The following is a 25,655-nucleotide window of genomic DNA, read 5'->3' as shown; positions in this document are numbered from 1 at the left end:
GGCTTCAGGGCTGTGAGCTGCAGTTGCTAGACTGGTAACCGGGGGTGGTACCAGCCCAGTGGTGTGAAGGGGGAAGGGACAGGAGCTGAGGAGCCAGGCCTGTTAGCAACGGGAGGATTACCATGGCTGTGGCCTGTTTGTGTTTGGCCAGGCGGCCATTGGTAACAGGGTCGCTGGCAGAACAAGAGGTTCCTCGCGTTGAAGGGAGACAAGCTGGTTTGACCGTCAGAGCAACACAGGAGAGAGGGACGAGACACACGGAGCAACAAGCCCCACTAAGCCATCTTTTAAGGACTCTTTATGGGGGAATTGCCATTCAAGGGCTCTCCCTTAAAGAACTGACAGCCTGGCAGAGGCTGGGAGTGAGAGGATGATGCCTGCTGCATTGTCAACGAAACCCAGACGCCCTGAAATGAGAAAACTGTCCCTGTTCGTTGGGAAGAAGGGCTGCCCAAGCAGGTGCACAGACAGTGCAGCCTTTGGGGATCCCAAAACAAAAGTACAGAAGAGAAAGTTTAATAAAACCCTTGCCCAGCCTAAGGGCCACCTTAGGAGGAGCTTGAGGGACACAGCGCGGTTCCTCTTAATGCAAGCAGCTCACGAAGGTGAGTGATCCTGCCAAGGCCTGGATGTGACTGAACCGGATTCCCAAGAAGAGGACCCTCCCCCCCAAAAAAGCATCTCAGGAATATTTTGGCAGAGCACCCATTGCATGGAACGACACCAAACGACACATTCTGTTACACCCAGGCTACCTTGCCGACTCCAATGCAGTGCATACTGAATTTCCCATAGCCTCGTGCAACTTTGCAAGAAAGGTCATGAGAATTTACCAGCACCCATGTTTTTAGTGATGAAAACATAGTACTTACCCAGCCACACAAATGACTTGCCCTAGCTCAGGAGGAGAGCAACGTTTTGTAAAGCTGGCATAGTGCAAAGAGACGCATCTAGAACAAAATCCCCAACTATCAAAGTCTCATTTCTTTAGACCTCAGCTTCTTTAAGTCCTGCATCATAAACGGCACTTGATGTGATTAGTAAGGGGCACAGAAGTGCTGTTCTCCAGCAGTCGGACATCGAGACTCTTTGTAAAGGAGAGGGGAGTGCAGTGACCATCTCTGCACCATGGCACTTGCTGACATACCGAGTTAGTGGAGAGATGTGATGAGAGGCAGGAGTTAGGCTTCCCATCCTTGTTTTAATGGGAATAGACTTGATCATTAGATATTTATAAATGATCCAACCAAGACTTCCCTTTATCCCATCAGGCCTTTAACCTCCCCTATAGCCCTGAGGCTGTTAGCTCCCCTAGTGAAGTACGCAGAGCCAAGAAGCAGTTTTTATTTAGGAGAGGTTCCCAGTGCCTTTATGTGGGCAGCTGCAGGCCCCTTGCTCTGCAGTTGCCTACAGCAATGCACAACACACTGAACCTGTTTTCAAAGCCAAGGAGGTAAAATAGGACGATTAGCTGAGTTAAAGGGTCACTTCAGCAGTTGAGCTGCAGGGGGAGCCTGGAAGTGCAGTGAAGAACATACAGTAACAGAAAAAGTTACCTGCTAGCAATGAGAATGCACCAAGGGAAAACCTTCATGGAGCTGACATGGCCTCAGATTCCTTTACACATTGCTGAATGTATGAGAGAGAGATCAACAGGAATCCAACCCTCCCTTTACAAACCCCCTCAATGTCTCTGGCAGTCTGCTACTCAGAGCTATACTGGTTGAGCTCCCCTCTAGTTGTCCAATGTCATTCTGCATTGTCCTCTGCTAGATTTAACACATTGTTTGCAAAAGTTTGAGGGCCTGAAGTTAACACTCTAAACACAAGGAAAAGCATGCAAGAGCCTGGCCCTGCTGCCCCCTTTCTGTCCCCCTAGAAGTTATAATTACAGTTGTTCATAACAAAATCTAGTCACTGCCCTACTCGTTAGCAGGCTACAGAAGTCTGTATGATTGAGATCAGTACCAAGAGCTCTACAGAATTGTGAGCCTTTGACTCAGCTCATCAGGAGAAGGGGGCTTGTTGAGCCTGCAAAACTACCCAGGATGGATGGAGTTGGTTTGAGGTGAACTCACTCATCCCTCTGGAATGCTCAGTGCATCCCATCTTCTTTACTTCAGACTAAGTTCTAAGGAGGTATCACCTTTAGGATTTGCGTACTGTACACAACAGCCCAAACCTTTCCTTGGAACAACACAATAATTCATCTAAGAAGCCAGTGCTACTGGTGAGAAACCCAGCATCCTCTTCCAGTGGTTGGAATTCTTACTAAACTGCTATCCTTGTACCCTGTTGTATTTGGTATCTACCTCTGGCTAATGGGTTCCTGATAAGCCTAGACCCTGCAATCTGGCTGCTGGGTTGGCAAATCAGCTTGTGCAGTAACTGAGGTTCTTGGAGATGGTTGTCCAAAGTGAGCGTCTGCAGCTGACTGCTGTTCCAGGGCATAACGTTTGGTGAAAGTATGGGGCGATGCCCATGTAGCTGCTTTACAAATGTCAGTGATGGGTACATGTTTGAGAAAGGCTATGGATGTGGACATAGCTCTAGTGGAGTATGTGCGAAGTCCAGAAGGAACTTGCAGATTGTAATTTTGGTAACATATTTGGATACAATTAGAGATCCATTTAGAAAGTCTCTGTTTGGAAATGGTTTGGCCTCTTGATCATTCTGTTGTGGATACAAATAGTCTGGACGATTTTCTGAATGTTTTTGTTCTCTCTTCATAGAATGCCAGTGCTCTGCGGACGTCTAGTGTATGAAGGGACACATCCCTGTTATTGGCGTACGGCTTGGGAAAGAATACAGGTAAGTGAATGGGTTTGTTGAGATGGAAGGAAGAGGCGACCTTGGGTATGAATTTAGGGTGTGGGTGTAGGATGACTTTGTCCTTGAGGAATGTGGTATGAGATGGGTGTGCCATTAGGGCACCCAACTCTCCCACTCTTCGTGCTGATGGGATAGCTACTAAAAAGGTGACCTTCATGGATAAGTGTAGGAATGAGCAGATCAATAGCGGTTCAAAGGGTTTGCCCATCAGGGCACGTAGAACAAGGTTGAGGTCCCACATAGGGGTCTGGTCCCTTAATGTGGGATAAGTGGTCTCTATACCCTTGAGAAAATGCTTAGTCAGTGGATGGGTGAAAACAGTGAGTCCGTCCACCTTGTCGTGAAAGGTGGTGATGGCTGGTAAGTGTACTCTCAGTGACCTAGTTGAGAGGCTTGACGTTTTTAGTGTCAATATGTAATCAAGGATATTGGGTAATGGGGTCGATTGTGGAATGATTTGCTTGTCTCTGCACCAGACAGAGAATCTTTTCCACTTGCGTGCATATGTTTTTCGTGTGGAGAGATGTCAGCTGTTAAGAAGAATGTCTCGGACCTTCTTGGAGCAGCATGTTTCAAGTTCTGTCATCCCTGGATTAGCCAGGCTTTAAGATGAAGTGTTGGAATGTTGGGGTGATGGAGGTGACCTCTATCCTGGATCAGTAGGTGAGGAAGGAGGGGAAGGGTTCGTAATTTGACACGTGTAGGACATGACTCAACAGGAGGATCGGGGGGAAGGCGTACAGGAGTGGGGCCTCCCAAGGAGTTTTGTCCCAGTTTCGCTCAGGAGCAGTATTGTGGGCATGTGGCATTGTGGGTTGTGACAAAAAGGTCTATTGAGGGGAATCCCTGTTGTCGGACTACAGTTTGCAGAATTTGTGGGTCTAGTTCCCACTAGTGTGTCCATAAGAAGTTCCTGCTGAGGTCTCGTCTGCTGTGGCATTCTGGTTTCCAGGTAGGTAGGATGCCGTGATGTGTATGTTGTTGGAGATGCACCATTGCCAGAGGTGAACTGCTTCTGTGCAGAGCAGGTAGGATTGGGCCCCTCGTTGGCGATTTATACAAAACATAGTCGCCAAATTGTCTGTGAGAATCTGGACAGTTTTGTTGAGGATTGCGGGAGAAAGTGATGGCAGGTGTTTTGAACTACTCAGAGCTCCAGTAGATTTATTTGGAGATTTGACTCCTCTAGGGACCATCGGCCCTGGATGATGATGTCAGCCAAGTGTGTCCCTCACATCCTACCAGAGGCGTGTCCGTGGTGATAGTGACTGATGGGGTTTCCCTCTGGAAGGGAACACCTGAGCAGACCTTTGTTTTGTCCACCATGTGAGCGAGTCTTTCACTCTGCTGGGCATTGTAAGCCATCTGTTGATTGAGTCTCTGTGAGGAATGTAGACAGTGTGTAGCCAGGTTTGTAGACATCTCATACGCAGCCTGGCATGTTTCACAACAAATGTGGTAGCCGACATGTGTCCGAGAAGTTGTAGGAACATTTTGGCGGACGATTGTGGGCTGTGTCTTACCGTTACGGTTAGGGTTAAGGCAAGAAACGGTGGTTGGGGTAGCCATGCTGATGCCGTGACATAGTCGAGGTGTGCCCCTATAAAGTCTAGTTGTGGGGTTTGGGTCAGGGTGGATTTCTGTAGGTTGGTTTGTAACCCTAGGTTTGTAAATAGGGTTAGAGTGGTGTGAATAGCCTGGACTGTCTCGTCTTATGTCGGTGCTTTTAGCAGGCAGTCATCTAGATAGGGGAATGTGGTCACACCCTGCTTGCGAAGGTGTGTTACTGCAACGGCCAGTACTTTGGAAAATACCCTTGCAGCCATGGAGAGGCCAAAAGGAAGTACCTTGTATTGGTAAGCCAATAGGTTGTCCAGAGTGAATCGTAGGAATCTCCTGTGCGCCAGGTGGATAGTGACATGAAAGTAAGTGTCCTGTAGGTCGAGGGTCAAGAGCCAATCTCCTTTCTCCAAAGCCGGAATTATGGTTGCTAGGGTTACCATCTTGAAGCGCTGCATTCTCACAAACTTGTTCAGTTTGCGCAAGTCCAGAATGGGCCTCCATCCGCCTGTTTTCTTCAGAATGAGAAAGTAATGTGAGTAAAACCCCTGACCCCCGTGCTGAACCGGTACTGGTTCCAGAGCACCTAACTGCAGGAGATGGTTTGTTTCCTGCTGTAATAGATACTCGTAAGATGGGTCCCTGAAGAGGGATGGGGAAGGGGGTGGGTAGGTGGAATAGAAAGAAAGGGGATAGAATAGCCCTTCTGTATAATTTCCAGAACCCACTTGTCTGAGGTGATGGTTCTTCAGACTGGGTAAAAGGGTGTAAGGCGGGCCCCAAATGGGCTGGAAATTAGAGGTGACTCTGGAATTGGAGAATGTGGGGTTCTCATGTCCTCGACCAACACTTCAAAACGTTTGCCTAGAAATGGGTGGTTGAGACGTAGACGACTGCTCCTGTGTCCGACGGTGTCTCGTCTGGGGCTGCTTGTGGCGTCGATCATAATGTCGTTGAGGCTGGGTGTCTGGGGCAGGGCGGAATAGTTGGTTATAGAATCTGCCGTTTCTTTTTGTTTGCAGGGACATAGATTCCAAGTGCCTTTAGTGTCACACGGGAGTCTTTCAGGGTGTGTAAGGAGACGTCCGTGCTCTCTGCAAACAATTTTTGGTCCTCAAAAGGTAAATCCTCTACTGTCACCTGAAATTCCCGGGGAAAGCAGGAGAGATGGAGCCATGAAGCCCTCTGCATGACAACGGACGGAGCGATGGAGCAGGCCGCTGTGTCAGCAGAATCCAGAGAAGCCTGCAGGGTCGTTCGGGCAATGAGGAAATCTTCAGCTATATCGGCCTTATATTGTTTTTTTGTCACCTGGGATGTGCTCAGTAAAAGGTGACATTGGAGAACAAATGTTGTGTGTGTACTTGGCCAGTAACGCAGAATAGTTTGCTATGCGAAGCTGGAGGGTCGCCGATGAACAAGCCTCCTGCCAAAGAGGTCTAGGCATTTCCAGTCTTTATCACAGGGGCTGGTCTTGGTCTGATGTTGCTTCCCCATTTGATTAACTTCCTCTACCACCAATGAGTTTGAGGTAGGGTGGGTAAACAAAAACCCAGCTCCTTTAGCTGGCACATAGTACTTCTTGTCAGATTGCTTACAAGAAAGTCGGGCTTTCCATATGGAATCTGCCATATGGTTTTTGCTGGATCCATGATGGCAGCCTTTATGGGTAGTGCTACCTTGGCCGATAGAGAAGCTTGCAATATATCTGTCAGCTTATATTGAGGCTCTGGTAACTCAGCCAGTGAGATGTGTAATGAATCAGCTACTCTTTGAAACAAATCCTGAAAGGATTTGAAGTCATCTCCTGATGTGGGAGGAGGCGGCCTTATTGTTTCATTCAGAGACTAAATCGGGATGTGGGTAGTGGGACAAAGTTCCTCCTCTGCCTTGGTGGGTCCTGTGCTTATTGACGGATTTGCTCACTTTGGAGCTTCACAGCAGCCCTCGCTTTGGCCATTTTCGTGAACCCACAGTCCAGGTCAACTCCTCCTATGTCTGACCAGGAGTTGGGAGGTTTAAGGGGAACCTGGGCCCACCCTCTACTCCAGGTTCCAGCTCAGGGCCCTGTGGACTGCAGCTGTCTACAGTGGCTCCTGTAACAGCTGCGTGACAGCTACAACTCCCTGGGCTACTTCCTCAGGGCCTCTTCTCAACACCTCCTTTATCCTCACCATAGGACCTTCCTCCTGGTGTCTGATAATGCTTGTACTCCTCAGTCCTCCAACAGTCCGCGTTCTCACTCTCAGCTCCTAGTGCCTCTTGCTCCCAGCTCCTCACGCGCACACTACAAACTGAAGTGAGCTTCTTTTTAAAACCCAGATGCCCTGATTAGCCAGGCTTAATTGATTCTAACAGCTTCTTGATTGGCTGCAGGTGTTCTAATCCGCCTGTCTGTCTTGTTTCCAGAAAGTTCCTGATTGTTCTGGAACCTTCCCTGTTGCCTTACCCAGGGAAAAGGGACCTACTCAACCTGGGGCTAATATATCTGCCTTCTATCACTCTCCTGTAGCCATCTGGCCCAACCCTATCACAGTAGGTGGGAAGGTGTCACTCTCCGGCCTGTCCGCAGATTCTTCAGCTTTCTCCTTCAGCAGTTCTAGGGAAGCTGGAGCAGATGGCAGAGGCAAGAGCTGTGTCCTGTACCTAGGTGGATTGAATGGCTGGGTGTTTTGGGTTCTGTATAATGTCCCATGTCCCAGTATGCCCATTGCAGGAGGAGGGCCATGGGAGGGAGCACCCATTGTGGGGGTTGCCAACCTATGCCCTGTGGCCATGAGGGTCCAGGTTTGGGAGAGGAGTGGCAAGGCGTACCCACTCCTGTCTCCACTTCCTCCTCTTCATCACTAGAGAGAGGAGGGGCCGAGCCAGCTGGTGCAGTGATAAAGCTTGGCCCTGACCTGGCCAGGGTGCCATCGGTACCAAAGAGCAAAGTTCCTGGGGTGGAAGTAATGAGTAATGTGTGTCTCCCCCAGACAACAGACACCCTGCAAGTGGCCATCTGTCACTTGTATTGAGAGTCTGCAAGTTCAGACAGCACTTGAAACCTGGAGAGTCAGGCATGTCCTAGAGCAGGGGTTCTCAAACTGGGGGTCGGGACCAGTGATGAGCTGCCAAAATCTTAACAACCAGTTCCCTCCTCAGCCCATGAGGGGTCATGGCCCACCCCCGCCTCCCAGGACTCCTGCCCCATCCAATCCCCCGCGTTCTTTGATGCACCCTGCCGGTACCCCTGCCCCATCCACCCCCTTCCCTGTCCCAACTGCCCCCAGAACCAGGCAGGAGGGTCTCGTGGGCCACCGTAGTGGGTGCCCACCCCGCCCCACCCCTAAGAGCCAGAGGGACCTGCTGGGGGGCGAGGTGAGGAGTCCCAGCGGTGCTTACCTGGGGCAGCTCCCAGGAAGCATCCAGCAGGCCCCTCTGGCTCCTAGGAGTGGGGTAGCATAGCTGGGGGGGGAACGGGGAGCAGTGCTCCCCCCACTGATCACATCAAAAGTGGTGCCTTAGGCACCAACTCAGTGGGTGCTCCAGGGCTAGAGCACCCACGGGGAAAATTTGAGGGGTGCACAGCACCCACCAGCAGCTCCCTGCCCCGTGCCTGGCCCCAGCTCACCTCTGCTCCGCCTCCTCCCCTGAACATGCTGCCCAGCTCTGCTTTTCCAGCCCTGCCCTGCTTCCTGCCAATCAGCTGTTTGCGCAGGAAGCCAGGGGAGGGCTGAAAAGCAGGCAGCGGTTTCACACTCAGGCCCAGCTGATTCATGGAAAACCGGGGTGGAGGGCAGGGGGGTGGAGAAGCAGAGCGGGGCAGCACGTGCAGGGGAGGAGATGGAGCAGAGGTGAGCTGGGGCTGGGCAGGGAGCTGCTCTGCACCCACCAAATTTTCCCTGCGGGTGCTCCAGCCCCAGAGCACCCACAGAATCAGTGTTTAAGGCGCCACTTTTGGCCAGTTGTTAAATTTAGAAGCCCTTTTTGAACCGGTTGTCCCATTAAAAGGGCTTCTAAATTTAACCAACCGTTCTAGTGAACCGGTGCGAACTGGCTCCAGCTCACCACTGGTTGGGACCCCTCAGGGGGACGCAAGGTTATTAAATAGGGGTCATGAGCTGTCAGCCTCCAGCCCAAACCCTGCTTTGGCTCCAGCATTTATAACAGTGTTAAATATATTAAAAAGTTATTTTAATTTATAAGGGGGGGAGGGGTCATTGCACTCAGAGGCTTGTTATATGAAAGGCGTCACCAGTACAAAAGTTTGAGAACCCCTGCCCTAGAGGCTAGTTAAATAAAGAATGGGAATAGTCCCAGGCTAACGCCTCTTCAGCGACCGCCCGCTGAGGAAGGGAGAAAAAAAAAAAAGGGGATTTTTTTTTTAAATGTGAAAACAAAAGAAAATAAATGGAGAGATAAACAACGAAGAAAATAAGCTGAGACAATGGCAGAGATTAAAGGAATATGAGAGTAGATAAGGGTGCTGCTCTTGTTCCGACTGAAACCAAGGGCGGTAGAGAAAGAACTGGGTAACGGTTGGCTGCATGCGGGGGGTAGCTGCTTGGAGCCGCGCAAGACAGTTGCCGTGGGGCACTGCTACTACAACTCTCCGACTAGAAGCGCAGGGCCCCAAGACACCACAAGTGGAGCGCCAACAGGGACAACTCCTTGAAGAACCTGTTGCTTCTTAGCTTTAACCTGTTCCTAATAGACTTAAATAAGCCTGCTGTAAGCCAAAATAAGGTCCTACACAATCTTTCGTGTCAGTTTAACAAAATGTGAAAAAAATCACACCTCAGGTTAAACTGGTACAAGCTTTCATGTAGACAAATCCCAGGAATGCAGCTCTCAAATCACACCAAAAGGAACTGGTCGATTTGATAGTGATTTAGAGACTTCCACTTTGTTTCAGAAAGGAGAGTCAGACGGACCCTACAAGACTGATGCTTAGATAATAGGGGTAAAAATGTTTTCTTTAGCCCTCCTCTTATTAAATTAGATCATTTTACTGTTACAGTTTCAAAGCAACAATGTGAACCCACTGAGGCCCAAAATTTGAAAATCAATGCAGTTTAGGATACATTGGAAAATGTTATCTGGGTTCTAAGTAGCTATTAAAAGTGAATTAAAAGATCTACCAATGCATTGCTAAATGTATTAACCTTTTACCATTTTCAGTCTGACCAGAAGCTGTTTTAGTGGGATGTATTAAAAACCTAAGGTGACATCTGGGCCCCACTGAAGTCAAAGGGAGTTCTATCATTGATTTCAATGGGTCTAGAATTTCACCTCTAGCATACAGCTTCATCTAACTGATCTGCAACCACATTTAACAAGTTAACATTCCGGCTGATGGCTTGCAAAGTTACTAGCATACAAGCTGAAGTTAAAGGGACACTCAGAGTTTTGGCCATGAACAGATAGATTAAACACAAATTTTACAATCAAATAGAAATGTGTTCATAATTTTTTTAAAAAATATTTCAATTAAAAGAGCTTCATCTGGATTGAAAACAAACAGCATCACTGCACTACAGCATGAGAAACTGGAAGAGAAAAATGACCAGTCTAGCTTCACTGTCTATGTGGTCTGAAGTGGAGGGTGGGGGAGAGGGTGAGGAAAGCAAACTGCTTTTAATACTGTAGTAAAAAATAAATCGGATCTCTCTCTTTACATGTGTTTCAAAACAGATAAGGGCTAACTATGATCTCACTACTGTCCCTTTTAAAAAAAGTAGGCTAGCTATTGGATTATGAGCACCACAGAAAACAATGTTTTCACAGTGGCAATAAACTGGGGGGGTGGGGTGGAGGGTGTGAAACAAAGTGTTTATTCCCTGGTGCTGTTAAAACCCCATAGTTCCATATTCATTTGAGGAAAGATTTCCTTCCGTAAGAAAGACAACTAGAATTGGCAAACTGATGCAAAATATTTATTCCAAGTTAGTTATTTTTTGATGCAGTAGTTTTTTCCCCTCATACAGACTCAATGTGATAGTCACTTTTTTAAATCTGTAAATAATGTTATCAAAATAATCTTAATCTTTGAAATCTCACAAAAAATTTATATTTTACAATCCACCCTGAATATCAAGGCTGCAAGAAGAAGAACACAAACAATTCCTATGTCCAAATATTTTACAGCTGTACCCATAAAAGAAAACCACAAACGCCTGGTTAAGTGATGAAGCTCCCCGAGCCGCAAAAAAAAAAAAAAAAAAAAAATTCATGTTATTAGCATTAATTTAACACAATTAGAACTTCAATAGCCATTTTGTCATTGACAATGATTGTTTTAGCACATTGTTACCGCACAACATTATGTAATGCAGGCGGCATTATTAGAAGCTTGTTGTTGCAAAGATCAGTCACCTGTATCCTGCTTACAAGACTGAACTTGTGCATTGCCTGACGAGGGATTCTCATCACAAATTTTCTAGCTGCACAAACTTCTATTAAGCAGAAGGGCAAAAACCAAAAGAAAAAGCTAAACAAGCCAATTTCTCTCTTCTTTGGGATACAATTATTTCCCTTGTGCATGAAGTATTCAACAACAAAAGAAAAACTGAACAGACTGGAGACAGAATAAACTCTGTTTAGTTTATACAACCCCGAACACACGTTGAACTATGAACTGAGTTTATTGGGTTGGTTTTATTTATTTATGTTTTTAAATGTTTTGTGCCCACTTTCAGGCATCATCATCTGACGTTTCGCTGCTACTAGTTTCTGTGTCTGAGTCCTCCAACTCTGTCTTAAAAGTGCTTCTCCAGTGGGAGAACAAGCTGGAGCTGCGGCCCTGAAGAAATCCATTCTTCCCAAATCCATTTCTTCTTAGCTACAAGGAAGATAGATAAATAGATAAAAAAGGCTAAATTGTGAAGAGAAGAGTCAGTGACAATAGAGATGTTTGTCAGTATATATATATATATATATTTATTTCTAGTGGGGACAATATGTTGGTAAATTTTCCCCACTAGACAATCACTTTAAATCAATACAGGTTCTATTTAGTTCTTTGTAATTTAGAACAACAGTCTAAGATGTGTGTGAAATAGGTGAGGAAGAAGCGCCATCATTATGGCAAGAGCTGTAATATACCTGCTCTGATTTAACTTGGAACTCTTTGAGCTCATCCTCAGTGAGGGGAAGGTAGTTCTCATCATTTTCAGGATACTCCTGCCATCCCATTTCTTTCAGTAACCTGATTCATGAAAAAAGGGGGCGAGGGGTTAAAAAGAAACAAAAAAGCAAATGGAAAAAAGTCAAATTTTACCAGGTGCACAATAAAGTGAGAGATTTTTCTAGTGAACTGCTACGATCCCTCCAGGAAGGGTTTTCTAGTTTTAGAAAACACTATATATAATACTTTGCATTTAGACAGATAAGGAAGGTGAGAAAGAAGGCTAGTGATTTACCCAGGTACACAGAGAAAGTACGCATGGCAGCCGAGAAAACACTAGAACTCAGGATTTCCTTATTCTTAGTGCCCTAATTAAACAGCTAGATCACACTCCTCTTGCTCACACAGCCAGAATGCATATTTAGATATGCATGCAAGTATTTCTTCCCACTTATCATAGCTTTATAGGATCTGGGGCAATTTCTTATCAAATCAGCATACTGACAAAGCACAGAAGCATTCCAAGAAGAGTTGGGAGGAGAGATGTGGTGATGTGTTATCAACTTCTGCACCACCACATCTGGAAATCCCTTTTGCAGATCAAGCAGAACAGCACTTGAGATTCTGCCTGGCCACCTGGTGCGGGAAACACATAAGCCAGGCAGCATAAATGACTTATGGATGCAAAGCTAGAAGAGTGCTAGAAGGTTAATTACAGAACTTGGGTGAAATCTTGGCCACATTGACTTCAACGAGGCCAGAATTTCACTCCGGCGTTTTACTTTCTGCCACACTTTCTGCCAGCCCCGGTGCTGTAAGGAAGTCACACACCTGCAGCTTAGCATATGCAAGATTATTATTTTCTGGAGAAGAGAATCTTCTAAGCACCTGTCTTTTCCTCACACAACGTGACAAAATGATTTCTGAGACACCTTCAGCCCATGTTCTGCTGTCACCTCACCTGTGTTCTGCTTCCAGTGAATGCGACAGGTTCTCCCCTTCCTCCATCAAAGGGAGAGAAAGGCCATTCTGATGGCAATTCTCTTCCCAGTTTTCCTTTGGTTCTGGTGTGCTGCTGCCCTCCATCTAAAGGAAAAATGGAAGTCAAATCACATCACTGAGACACTGATCCTTCATGCGTACATCACAGTTCAAGTCTTGAAGCTAGTGTTCTTGAGTGGATGACTCCAGAGAGAATAAAACCCTTCACCATAAGTCAATGCTTCAGAGCATGAGTTGGTAATAACAGAAAGCAGTTGCCATCAGACATTGGTGAGGTGAGAGGTGCAAAATGAGCTCGGTGGGCTGCAGTTTAATTTTTAAGGGACAAATGTCCACACCACAATACCGCCATTATGGATTCAGAGATGCCAAAGGCTATACGAGCCATGGAGACTGCACTCTGACCCGTGGAGGTGTCCTCCTACATCAGGCCAAACACTGGTAGAGCAAGACACCATCCTACCGGTTGTGCAGAGACAGTTCAATATGCCAGGTCTGTCAAGCCTGCACTTTCACCAGGGCCAAATTCATTTAAACTACTCTGGGTCCAGTGTAGATTTTCTCAACTTCCGCTGAGCAGAACGTAAACGGAAGTTGCAGTGTTTTTAACTATGCTACCAGAACTAAGCTACATAAATGGAAATTTCAGTCCTGCAATGATATTTAAAGAGTAAACATTCTTCTAAAATATTGTTCCTTCCCATTCTTTAGAAAGCCCTCTGAGAATCCTTCCAATTCTTACCAAACATTGCCCTTTTCCCTTTACCATATATTTTAATTGTCCTCCTGCATTTCTTTAGGTCAGTCTTCTTCACTGCAAGGCCCACAAGCCAGTGGTGGCTCCCATCTATCCTAAGTGTGACTGGCTAAGTTCCCTCTAAGCTGCGTGGTCCCGCAGCAGGCTATAAATAGCCATGCAGCAGCTCTAAAGGACCGCACAGCAGGGACCTGGAGAGAGGTAGGGGGTGGACAGGGAGCAAGTTGGGGCTTGCAGGGCTGCTGTGGGCCTCTCTCCCAGCCCCAGAGCTCCGTGCTGCCTGCTGGCAGGGGGGGAAAGAGGGGCCCCTTCCCCAGAGCTCGGTGCTGCCTGCTGGCAGGGGGAGAGATCTTCCCCAGAACTAGCTGCTGCCAGCAGGGAAAGGGTGGGGGGAGGAGGGAAAGGAGGAGGGGGAGGATTCCTCTCGCCCCAGTCCCAGAGCACCCTGCCTGCACCCCAAACTCCTCATCCCCAGCCCCACCCCAGAGCCCACACCGCCAGCCAGAGCCCTGACCCCCCCCCCCCACACATCCCAACCCTCTGCCCCAGCCTTGAGCCCCCTCCTGTACCCTGAACTCTGCGGCCCTCATCCCAACCCTCTGCCCCAGCCCTGAGCCCCTCCCACACCTCAAACCCCTCATCCCCAGCTCCACCCTAGAACTCTCACCCCCAGCCAGAGCGATGAAAAGAAAACAAAGGAACAAACTGACCAACCAACATTTGGACTGCCTTACTAGGACTGTGATGACAGATTACAAATAGGGCATGAACAAAGTCAAGGAGGAACAAGAACACTTTCACTCATCACTCAGTTTTTAAAGTAAGTTTTCCATTATTCTGCTCCTTAAGTTTACTTGGATAGATGCCTTTTTAATTCCATATATTTTCCTCATTATTATTTTATAAAAAGAGTATCATTTTACTGTACAAGTAGACTTCATTTTAGTTGAATGAGTGGCTCCGTAACATTACATCACTAAGGAGTAATAAGCACTGTGTTAATTTACTAGCTGATGTAGCTCTCACATTAAAGGTTTTTTGCCAAAGTGGCAAAGCGAAGAGCACTGCTTTAGGTTATGGCTTTTCTTTGTTTCCCATCGCACACCATCTGTACTGATATAGCAGCACAGATATGAGAACAAGTGCTCATTAATTAACAGTTACAGATGATCTAGCAGAGGCAACATGAGCGCTCAGAATATTTTGTTTAGGATCTACAACAGTTCCTTCTCTGACCCCATTCTGGAGAGGAGTTTTCCTAGGGAAAAATGTTAAAACATGTTAAAAACACAGATCAAAAATAAAAGGGCATTTTAAAACAGTTGACAGGAATGTACTCTGGCACATAGCAGCAGCCTAGAATGGAAGCTATTTGCAATTCTCACTCTTGTGGCTACTGCTCAGGAAGCAGGATTTAAGCTACTTCTGACCGTCAGGAATCTCCTTAGTTCCAGTACCAGAAGCCTACATTTTTCAGTCAAGAGAAGGATAAGTTCTACTCCCAACTGCCATGTGGCTACTTGGCAGCCATGCTATTGCCGTGTAAATATGAGGCCCCAATTTTTTTTCTTTTCTTTTTCTTTTTTTTTTTTTTTACACACTGGGTATAGTTTCTATTTGAAGTCCCTTAAAATACACAATTCCCAGGAAAGAGAAGTGGGCAGTCCTCTTACATCCTCCAACTTGTCACATTCTCTGTTCTCTGTGATCTCTCCATTCCTGTCATCTTTCAATGCCTTCAGGAATTCACTTTTCTTATCGGCGGTGCGACGCATCAGCTTAGTCAAACGTGAAGAACTGATCTCAATGGGAGGGGTGGTGCTGGAAGGACTCTGGAGAAGTAAGGTGGAACACATTAGAGAACTTACCAAATACCAATTAAAGAAAAGTTGGGTCTGAGCCCTGTTCAGGGTTTTTGTCCACACCTTTTAGTACTTTATCTCCTGAGCTGACTGGCAATTTCCTACGAGCACTCAGTTCTGATTTCTACCAGAGAACTTGGCTGCACTGTTCCAAATCCATGCCCTTCCTCCTCACCAACCTGGAACGAATGTCTCCAACCAATTCTTACTTTCTTCTGCTGCTGCAACTGTTTCTTCATCTCCATTAACTTAGATAGTTATGAATTTAACATGCTTGTTCTGCTCCTCACATAATATGCTTCCTGGTAATATGAGCTACCTCACAGGCTCCCCGTTCAGTTAATTCCATCTCTGCTCTTGGAATGATGCAGGAATATACTGCTGATTCCTGCCTATTAGCAAAATCATTCCGCCAACTCCTGTTTTCCATGCCAAATAAAAAGTCTATCCAATTAAATTAAACAAAACTGATCTCCCGTGGTCTTCAGTAGTATTTATGATGTGGTGGTATCCAATAATATGGCAGCTAGCTTTCAATGTAGTTAACCTGTTTCCTTTTTATAGGTGGGATTTACAATCAAAATAAATTGGGGTTCTAGCCTCCTGACTTCCCCTCTGCCTGGAGTATTTGTCTGTGGTATTCATGTCTGGTGGTCCTTGAAGAAGACAGGAATCCTATTCTCATTAGTCTTGACTCTCCACTGAAAGGAGAGGACACAATAACACATCCTGTACACAAAACAATCCCTTTCCTTCACATAAATTGTGAAAGAGGGAAAGAGAAATCAAACCATGTAAGAGAACCGAACAGGAGCATATTTAAATAGTTCCTCATTGCAGGAACTGGAAGAGCCTTGCAGCACCATTTTAGATGTTTTTCTTGGAGCTGAAGTGTTGCCTACAGACAATCCTTAGGACGCCAAAGAAGACTACTTTGCAAAGTATGCTTATGGTACAGCATACAATCCCTCTGAGCAGAAAAAAGGCAAAGAAAATGGATCTCAAAATATTCAGCTGCTTGGATTCCTTACTCCTAAATTACATGTAATGCGAAGATGAAAGGAACCTCTCCTGGAGAAGTGTATGCTATAAACCCTGGCATCATACAGTAACATTCACCAGGCAGTTATTCCAGACAACATCTAGTACACCACTGAGAGGAGCAAACAGGTGATTGTGAAACTTCCACAGTTCGTCTGAGTGATTGTCAGGATAAAATGAAATCCAGAGTAGTATTTAAAATTCTCAGCGTGGTAATTAGTGTGACTGTTCACGTGACAGACTATAACTGATTGAACAGAAGAGCCAGGCTAAGAACATTTGACATTTCTAGTTGACTGGAACACCCATTTAACATGACAGCCAATAAAACTTTTAAGCTCCATGCTAGAGCAGCCCTTTTCAAAGACACCTGTACAGAAATGCCAACATACCAAGAGCTCAATTTTACAAATTTTAAGGGATGAGCAAAGCAGCTATAACCAGTTTCTCAAATTCTCCACCTTAACTTTGACTACCTAAACCTTTCAACAGATTTATAATAAAACCAAAATAAGTGCACATTGCTTATTGATTTATTTATTTTACAATCATTCTTCCTACACTGCCTCTTCTAAGTCAGAAAGGAAAGACAGGTGTGTGGGTCCCAGTTGTTGTTGTTGTCCCAGATACCTGGAGGTATCTGAACCCAGAGATCTCATATGAAAGAGTGAGGCCTGATATGCTGAAGTAATGAGTTTTAACAATGACCAGTTCATTTTCAGTACTTTGCCTATAAGATTGTAGCATATTCTCCTAGGGGAAAACAGTGGAAGAGCCATCCCTTAGGTTTTTAAAAGCAGACTGCATAAAGCACTAAAAGTGCACTTATAGGGAAGAATCTTACACTAATCCTCAGGGAGATCTCTGAGGACTTCTCTCTCTAATTCCCAGGACTCTACGGTAATGTCAGTGTTCTACTTTCACACAGCTTCTCATTTTCAGAACATTTTACAAATACTAACTGATCACTCTTCAACAACTCTGTAAGATAGTTATTATTGCCATTATACAGATAGAGAAAGAGGCAGAGGTTAAATTACTTTTCCCAGGTCAGTGGCAAAGGTTAGATTAAAATCATGGGTCCCAGTCCTGTGTTTAGTCTAAGAGTTAAAAACATTGTTTGACAAAGAAGCAGGTGAAATGAAAATCTAGGCATTACAGCTGCACATGCTCAGTTGTAGCTTGGACAAACTTAAATCATTTCCAGTTTAACTGGATATAGCTACTGATGTTATGGGAACACAGGATGGAGCGACTTTCAAACGAGTTTCTTCTATTAAAATCTACTAACCACTCAGACAAGGCTGGTGGAAGTTCAACAAAGAGTGGCACTTTTATAGCTTTTAAGTATTACTGGTCTCTGTAGAAAGACGGAATTACAGGCTCTCTTGAGTGTCAGGTTAATACCCTACATCAGGGGTGGGCAAACTATGGCCCGCAGGCCACATCTGGCCCACGGGACCATCCTGCCCAGCCCCTGAGCTCCCAGCCGGGGAGTCTCGCCTCCGGCCCCTCCTCCCACTATTCTACTCCCCCCCAGACACGCCGCCGTGCAGGCAGCACGGCTTGCACCCACCCACCTCCCAGGCTTTCAGAAAAGTCTGACTCCTGCTCTGAGTGGCCTGGTACAGGTAAGGGGGGAGGGCAGTCAGGGATGCGGGTCCTGAAAGGGGGTGGTCAGGGACAAGGAGTGGGGGAGGGAGGGATGGATGGGTCAGGGGTCCCAGTGGGCCTGTCAGGGGGTGGGGGTGTGGATAGGGGTTGGGGCAGTCAGGGGACAGGGAACAGGGGGGTTGGATAGGGTGTTGGGTCCCAGGGGGGCGGTCAGAGGACAAGGAGCAGGGGGGGTTGGGTGGGTCAGGGTTCTGAGGGGGGCAGTCAGGTGGCGGATAAGGGGTGGGGGCCAGGCTGTTTGGGGAGACACAGCCTTCCCTACCCAGCCCTCCATACCGTTTTGTAACCCTGATGTGGCCCTCGGGCCAAAAAGTTTCCCCACCCCTGCCCTACATCCTTGCTGGCCAGAGACTGACAACAAGAGCAGCCTAGGACAACAAATTACAGAGGCTATATGCAGTACTTATTGTACTGGATAACAAGTGCATTTAACTTTGTTTTGGTATTACTTACCTGAAGGTGGAAGCTTATCTGAATTATGTATTTATGTTCCAGTAGTGCCCAAAGTGTGTTAGGTGTTGTACAGACATAAGGGAAAACAAAGTCCCTACCCCAATGGGCTTACAATCTAAAACAACAAAGAGGTAGGGTGAGGGGAAAGAATACAGTATAAAAGCAAAGTTGTCAAGGAGATGACTGGCAATTTTGTTATTTCCATGGGGTTTTTTTATTACATAAAAACCAGAACTACTCATCTATATACCCATTATTAGTCGGCTATTTCCTCATTTGGAAACCTCAATTTTGTTTCTCTGGAGTCTGGACTTTGACCAAGAAATTTGGACATTGACCAAGAAATAACTGACTACCCCTGGTGTAGGGGTTCAAAAATGGTGAAAGTTCAGAATGAATAAAAATCTATACAACTTCAACATCCACGAAGATGACAAAACCTTCCCAGGAATACTTCTGACCTCAAAACAAAAAGATTAAGAGAGACAGCAGCCTCACACGTGAAAGATTCTCAGTTTCGTAAGAGCAACACTTCTGCCTAATATGCAGGGGGGCATTCACCTCTGGTGGAGTAAATACATCACCATTGTTTATTAAAATTAAAGAACAGTATCAAGATATGACTTGTTTAACTTCTTCCCCCATTCCAAATTATTTAAACTGAAAATTTAAAGATATAGAAAATCATGGCCAAGTAGCGACTAGCAATTTTGAGTGTGTAAATTTTTGGTACCCAGCTTGACACCTTAGAGAGAGCATATTTTCAGAGGATGGAAAGGTGGCATTCTAAAGATCAGATCCCTTTTAGGTCATTTCTTAAAATCTTGTCTAACTTTTCCATAATTTCTGTTGTTTACCCTTTGGTAATTTACTAAGTTTGGACATAAAAGTGACTAGCTTAATTTTCCGATTTTTACACACTAACACAAAGCCACAGTGTTTTGCTCCCCAACAGTGCAGGGGAAGTTTTAATGTAAAATTGTTTAAAATTAATGGAAATGCTTCTTTATTAGGATCTGTAAGTAATTTTTAGCCCAAACCCAGCATTTTGGATGTAAACTACTTGGAAAGCAAGTCCCTTTTAGAGTCCTATCACCGACACAAGTAAAGGGCAGAAGAGGCTACCATGAATAGACTGCTGAAATTCCGATGAAGTGAGCTGTAGCTCACGAAAGCTCATGCTCAAATAAATTGGTTAGTCTCTAAGGTGTCACAAGTACTCCTTTTCTTTTTGCGAACACAGACTAACACGGCTGTTACTCTGAAACCTGAAATTCTAGTAAATGTTAAGTCCAAATAATTTTCCAGACACTTAATCTATAAATTAAGACAACCTTACAGATGAATACTGGGGTACATTCTCCACCATCAACACTGACAAACACCAGAGTAGCTGAAGAGGAGCACTACACACATCTGTACATCCCAAACCTTTTGAACTGTTCCCAGAGCTCACCACATGCATTGCTAGGAAAGAGCTGTGAACTGGAAGAGCAAGAACACCTAGCACCCTATTTTAAACAGTGGTATGGAATTCAGGTCTTGTATGGTGTAAATTCTCGTGTGCACTAGTGTGCCATGCACTAACCGGCCTGTGGAGACCCTGCTAGCACTGAATCATAGAATCATATGACTGGAAGGGACCTCAAGAGGTCTTCTAGTCTAGTCCCCTGCACTCAAGGCAGGACGATGTATTATCTAGACCAGAGGTGGGCAAACTATGGCCCGCGGGCCACATCTGGCCTGTGGGACCGCCCTGCCTGCACTTGAGCTCCCAGGCAGGGAGGCTAGCCCCCGCCCAGCCACTGTCCCCCCTCCCCTGCAGCCTCAGCTCACCGTGCTGCCAGCGCTCTGAGCAGCGTGGCTACGAGCTCCGGCCAGGCAGCACGGCAGGCTCCGGCCAGGCAGCACGGCAGGCTCCGGCCAGGCAGCACGGCAGGCTCCGGCCAGGCAGCACGGCAGGCTCCGGCCAGGCAGCACGGCTGCCAGTCCTGCTGCTCTGAGTGGCATCGTAAAGGGGGTGGGGAGGTTGGTTAAGGGGCAGGGGGTCCCAGGGGGCAGTCAGAGGACGGTTGTATTGGATGGGTTGGGGGTTCGGGGGGCGGGCATGCAGTCAGGGGATGGGGAATGGGGCTGTTGGACAGGTGTGGGAATCCTGAGGGGCCTGTCGGGGGACAGGGGGTGGATAGGGGTCAGGGCAGTCAGTGGACAAGAAGCTGGGGGGGGAGAGGGGGAAGGAGGAGTTTGGATGGCTCAGAGGTTCTGAGGGGGGTCAGTCAGGGGGCGGGAAGTGGGAGGGGGCCAGGCTGTTTGGGGAGGTACAGCCTTCCCTACCTGGCCCTGCATACCGTTTTGAAACCCCGATGTGGCCCTCAAGCCCAAAAGTTTGCCCACCCCTGATCTAGACCATCCCTGACAGGTGATTGTCTAAAATGCTCTTAAAAACCTCCCATGACATTGCTCTAAGAGTTCCCTAGTGTGTGTTAATGTAGTCCCCCATTTTAAACTCTTCTGAAATGTATTCATGTTGGGAAACTTTTAGTGTGCACCAGCAGGGTCCATATGATCTAGTTAGTGTGTGACACGAACACTCTAGAATTTACACCCCCCCCCCCTCATGTGGGCTAAGAATACGTCTTCACTAGCAATGTTACAACTAGATGGCCACATTAAAGTGTGTCACCAGAGCTGGGAGTTTGTTCTCCTAGCACTGTAAAAAAACCCACCTCCACGAGGGGAACAGTTCCCAGTCTTGGTGCACTGTCTACAGTGCCACTTCCCAGCGCTGAAACTTGCAGCGCTCGGTGGGGTTTTCATACCCTTGAGTGAGAAAGTTGCAGCGCTGTAAAGTGGCAGTGTGGACAAGGCCTAAAGCGTTCTGTAGAGAAGCCCTCAGCATTAACTTTCAGTTCACAGCTCTCACATAGCAGGGCTAGTGTTTGCACTTTGGTAACGCAGCTGATGGTCTGGACATTGTTTCTGGGCATGCCCAGTTAGCTCCCACGGCGCTCTTAAAATGTAAAAGCAACCATACCTTGTATGATGGTGATGAAATTACAGCAGACCTAGCCAAAACTGCCAGCAGCACACTCTACATCAAGACAGACAGACTTCCAAGAACATTCCCATTAATGTACAAGGGGACTTAGCTCAACATGCAAAGACCATACAAGTGATTGAGTACTCTTCAAGTGTTCAGAGCTGTATAATATGAATAGAAGAGCTCTCATAGTACTTAAATTATAGAAAGAAACATTAGTTGGAAAAGGTCCAATTCTCTCCCCAACCCAACCCCTTACCTCTTTGGGAGAGGTGAGAACTGAGCCACTCGCCAGTACCGCTGGTTTGGTTACAGACACCGGACTGGTAAAGGCAGAGTCACGGCTGGAGGAAAGCGAGCCTGGTTTATGTTCACTTCTGTTAGCTTTCCATGGACTTGGCTATATTGAAGAGAACACAGTACACTAGACAGTAATGGTATGGTACAAGAATGGGTTGCTTGCAAGTGGTAAAAAAATCATAAAGCAACAAATTGACTTAACAAGGTGTCTGATTAATTGAACAAATTATCGTCTCCTGCTCCAAAAATGGTCTCAAATCCCCCTCTCATCTTAATCCTGAAAATCCCCCATTCCTGCCCTGCTGAACCACCCAGCCCACATCAATACCCTGTAACTGCTTCACAGCTATCACTGTTCTAGCAAAGGATTGGTTGGGACTATTATGAACATCACTAGTTGGAGGAGTCACCATGGAGAGATGCCATGTATCCCACAACCGTTCCCAGCACAGGAAGTGAGAGACCATAATAAAACTCAAATTTCTTACACAGTGCTAAATACCACCACCAAATATCTTGCATCACTCAACAGGAGCTTCCTCTGGCCCAGGGGAAGAAGCTCTAAGACATGAATGCAAGACAGCAATTCCCCACGTTGCAAGGAAGATACTCTTAATCCCCATGGAAGGGTAAAGGAACAAAATAATTTGACTGCACCCTGTTTAACAAGACACAGAAATCAATGGATATACTAAAAATCCAAACACGAAGCCCCAAAACTTACCGAGTGAGAAGCCAGGTGACTGGAGTACAAAAGCACATAAACCAGCCCATTTTCTAAGCCAATCCACATGTAACTACTCAGAGTGGGGCAACTTCACCCAACTAGTATCCACCATCAGGATATATCTGCATCTATTATTTGGTGGCCAAGCAATAATGGCAGTTGCAGAAAGCTGCCTCATGATAAAGGTCTTCTACTTGGAAAAGTTTTATCTTGGACCTCTCAGGCACCAAGGACAAACTGTGCAACAACAATCCCAAAATGAGAGGTATGGCACCAGGCAGCACAGGAACAAGAGAGATGAGGAATAATATATATTTTTTTAATTTTACAGTTTCATTTTAACTATTCTGTATTTCTGATATCAATGCTCATCCAGGATGTATCTGGGATTTAAATTAAATGACTCTAAAATGGATAACGTACTTTGCAGAAAAGGACAGCAGAGGCCACTGTTTCTCCATATTTCCTCATTTGTTACTTTGGTGTATTTTTCTTCCTTCTTATATTGTGCTGACTCCTCTCCCTTGCTCCCCCACAGGTAAAAATCAAATCCCTCTTCCCATTCCCTAATCAGAAGGGACATGATGCTGGAGGTGGACAGCCATCGACATGCCACTCAAAACTGAGGAGAGAAGAATGGGCTGGCACACTGAGGCCCGCAGCCCTACTATACTTTTGACTTTTACAATGTCCAGCTACATTAGCAGCCCCACAAAGAAGGGCAGGAAAGAGATTTTTCAAGGAGCCACCAGTAGTTTTATTTGCTATGCAGTGGTATGCTTGCGGTGAGTCAGGGGAAGCTGCATCAACATGAGGTCCTGCACCTTCCATCTCCTACTTGATCACATCCTCTGCTTTTGGCTCCGCCCGTCATTGACTAGTCTGATGTCTCCCCCACAGGTTAGAAAACTGATTTAGATTGTAAACTTCCTGGGGTACAGATTGTGCCTTCATTCCTGAATAACCAGTGTCCTTCTTGCACTACCACTTAATTTACAGTAATCTCTTAAATAGGAATCTCAGAAAACGGCAGTCACCTCAAAATGTCAATTTTTGCTCAAGAACCAGAAGGCACAATTCTCCAGTTTGTATTGACGATGAGGAGTTTCTGGTGGAAGACCATAAGCAGATTCACATTATATAGAACACTCATCCCCCACCCCAAAAAAACTCAACACTGGTGAAATGGATTTCCACCTTTTTCACAGCTTATATTTCAAATCGAGTTCCTGTCAAACTCTCAAAAGCCAAATGTAAATGGTCACAGCACCCCACTGGCACAACTGGCACAACTGATGCACAACACTAAATTTGGGGTGTGGGTGTTCGATTGTAAGCTCCTGGGGACAGATATATTTGTGTTTTGAGTTTGTACAGCGCTGAGCAAAACGAAAAGCCATAGTCGTAGACCAAGACCCAGGCACTACAATAATAGAAATACTTGGAATGCTCACAATGACACTGAGACCCATTGATGCCAACAGTTTCATTGTTCTTTACAAGCAACTGTCTCAGACCTGACAAACTCACTACGTCTAATATACCACTTTCACAGTATTTATTAATGAAGGGTAGCATGTGAGGTCTGCACTAAAAGCTCTTAATTTATCAATACTCACTGCAAGATGTGTACACAGGTAATATTTAAGGAATAACCTAACTGTATTGAAAACTATGCCTTATGGTCCCGGAGTAAAAAAAATCTGTCACCAGAGAATCATGTGTTTTGGTGATGGCCCATTCAAGCAGAAGTTGTCCTCACCAGTCTCTGGTCAGCTGGTGATGTAATGCAAGGTTCAACTGTCTACCTTTGTCCCATCCCAGAACAGTTGGAAAACTATCAAAGCCAACTGCAATCAATCAAAATCAGTTGGCAGTAAAAAGGAACAGTGTAACAGACAGGGGATCACCGGACTGTGAATAAAGACAAAAAGACAGATTCACTATATCAAAGGGTGGAGAAAGATGCACTGAATCCATTCGCTGAGGAGACATATTGTTGAGCAGGGAGCGTTCAGTGAAAGATTGGATTCTGGTTCCTGGGAAACCAGTCAGCTCTGCAACAGACTGAACGATGTGGGGGAAAAGTACTTTATTAGACAGAAAAGGTAACTATTAAATGTAGACTCTAGTTTGAATTTTATGATTTTGTTTTGTATTGGAAACATTAGTTTCCATCACACACTCTTTTCTAGTGGAATTTATACTCTCTCATACTAAACCAAAAGAAGGTTTATAGAAGTGTTCAATGCTGTGTGTTACACAGGAGCTGAGATTTAAGGTAAAGCAGGTAAACTGGGGTACATTGTTCCTTTGGGAGCAGAGAATCTGGGATTTCCATGAGTAGCCAGCGTCAAGGGCAGGATACCACAGAAGAACATTTCAAGGGGGCTGGGGTGCACATTTTGTTAACCTGCAAGCCAAAGGCGGGACTGCCCTAGCTCAGAGTGTGCTTGAGTGGCTGACAGGCCAGCAGTGTTAGGGAACTGACACCCAGCTACCAGAGGCGAGACTCCCTCTCACTGGAGGCAGGAGGTAACAAGGTGACTCTCAATCCTGGGTACCCTGAACACTCATTTTTGCATCATTCTTTACAGACTATTATGGCTGTCCCCTGCTGAGACAGGATGCTCAGAGGCTGCTAATGATTATTCATATGGCTTCCACCAAGAGGCAGTTCAGACAGAAACCCAAAGAAAAATCCTTCTGGCTAGTTTTGGGGGGTAGGTGGGGTGGGAGAAGGTGTAAGTGTAGAGCAAGCAGTCTAATGATTAGAAGGGCAACAGAGGCAGGACTTCTGGGTTATGTTTATAGGCATGACACCAAAGCCTTGTCTACACTATGTGGGCTACACCACATCTATACTGCTGTATGCCATAGTGTAGATGCATATCACACTGACAGATAGGGTTTTTGCCCTTATTCTAGGAACTACACCTCCCTGAGCAGTGGTCAGTTGACCTCACTATATCCACCCCATGGTTTAAGGACAGCATAGCTGCGATGCTCAGGGATGTGAATTTTTCAATCCCCTAAGCAATGTAGTTATGTTGATCTACATTTTTAGGGTAGACCAGGTCTAACACAGTTCGACCATGGGCAATTAATCTATCTGTGTCAGTTTATCCACCTGAGAAATAGGAACCTGTGGTACTCATTACAAGAAGATGTTGTGAAGGCCAAACTATAACGGGGTTCAAAAAAGAATTCGGTAAGTTCATGGGAGGATAGATCCATCAATGGCTATTAGCCAAGATGGTCAAGGATGCAACCTCATGTTCTGGGTGTCCCTAGCCTCT

At 46.0% G+C, this 25,655-nt stretch overlaps 1 protein-coding gene across 3 annotated transcripts in view; it reads right to left on the bottom strand.

Moving 5' to 3' along the window:
- Positions 1-10,288: 10,288 nt before the first annotated feature.
- Positions 10,289-25,655, bottom strand: part of GPBP1L1 (GC-rich promoter binding protein 1 like 1) — a 52,186-nt gene continuing 36,819 nt past the window's right edge. For 2 of the 3 annotated variants that reach the window (XM_073357866.2, XM_073357865.2), the window contains exons 8-12: positions 21,589-21,729; positions 14,933-15,091; positions 12,462-12,586; positions 11,479-11,581; positions 10,289-11,215 (exon numbers count right to left, since the gene is read on the bottom strand). In XM_073357866.2, coding sequence (XP_073213967.1) covers positions 11,069-11,215; positions 11,479-11,581; positions 12,462-12,586; positions 14,933-15,091; positions 21,589-21,729 — 675 coding nt within the window. In that variant the 3' untranslated portion in view covers positions 10,289-11,068. The remainder of the gene's footprint in view (positions 11,216-11,478; positions 11,582-12,461; positions 12,587-14,932; positions 15,092-21,588; positions 21,730-25,655) is intronic. The other variant, XM_073357867.2, reaches the window with a different exon arrangement.

The sequence above is a fragment of the Lepidochelys kempii genome, chromosome 8 (genome assembly GCF_965140285.1).
Source record: "Lepidochelys kempii isolate rLepKem1 chromosome 8, rLepKem1.hap1, whole genome shotgun sequence".
Taxonomy (NCBI): Eukaryota; Metazoa; Chordata; order Testudines; family Cheloniidae; genus Lepidochelys; species Lepidochelys kempii.
The sequence above is the reverse complement of the archived record's forward strand: the minus strand, read 5'-3'. Positions and strand labels throughout refer to the sequence as shown.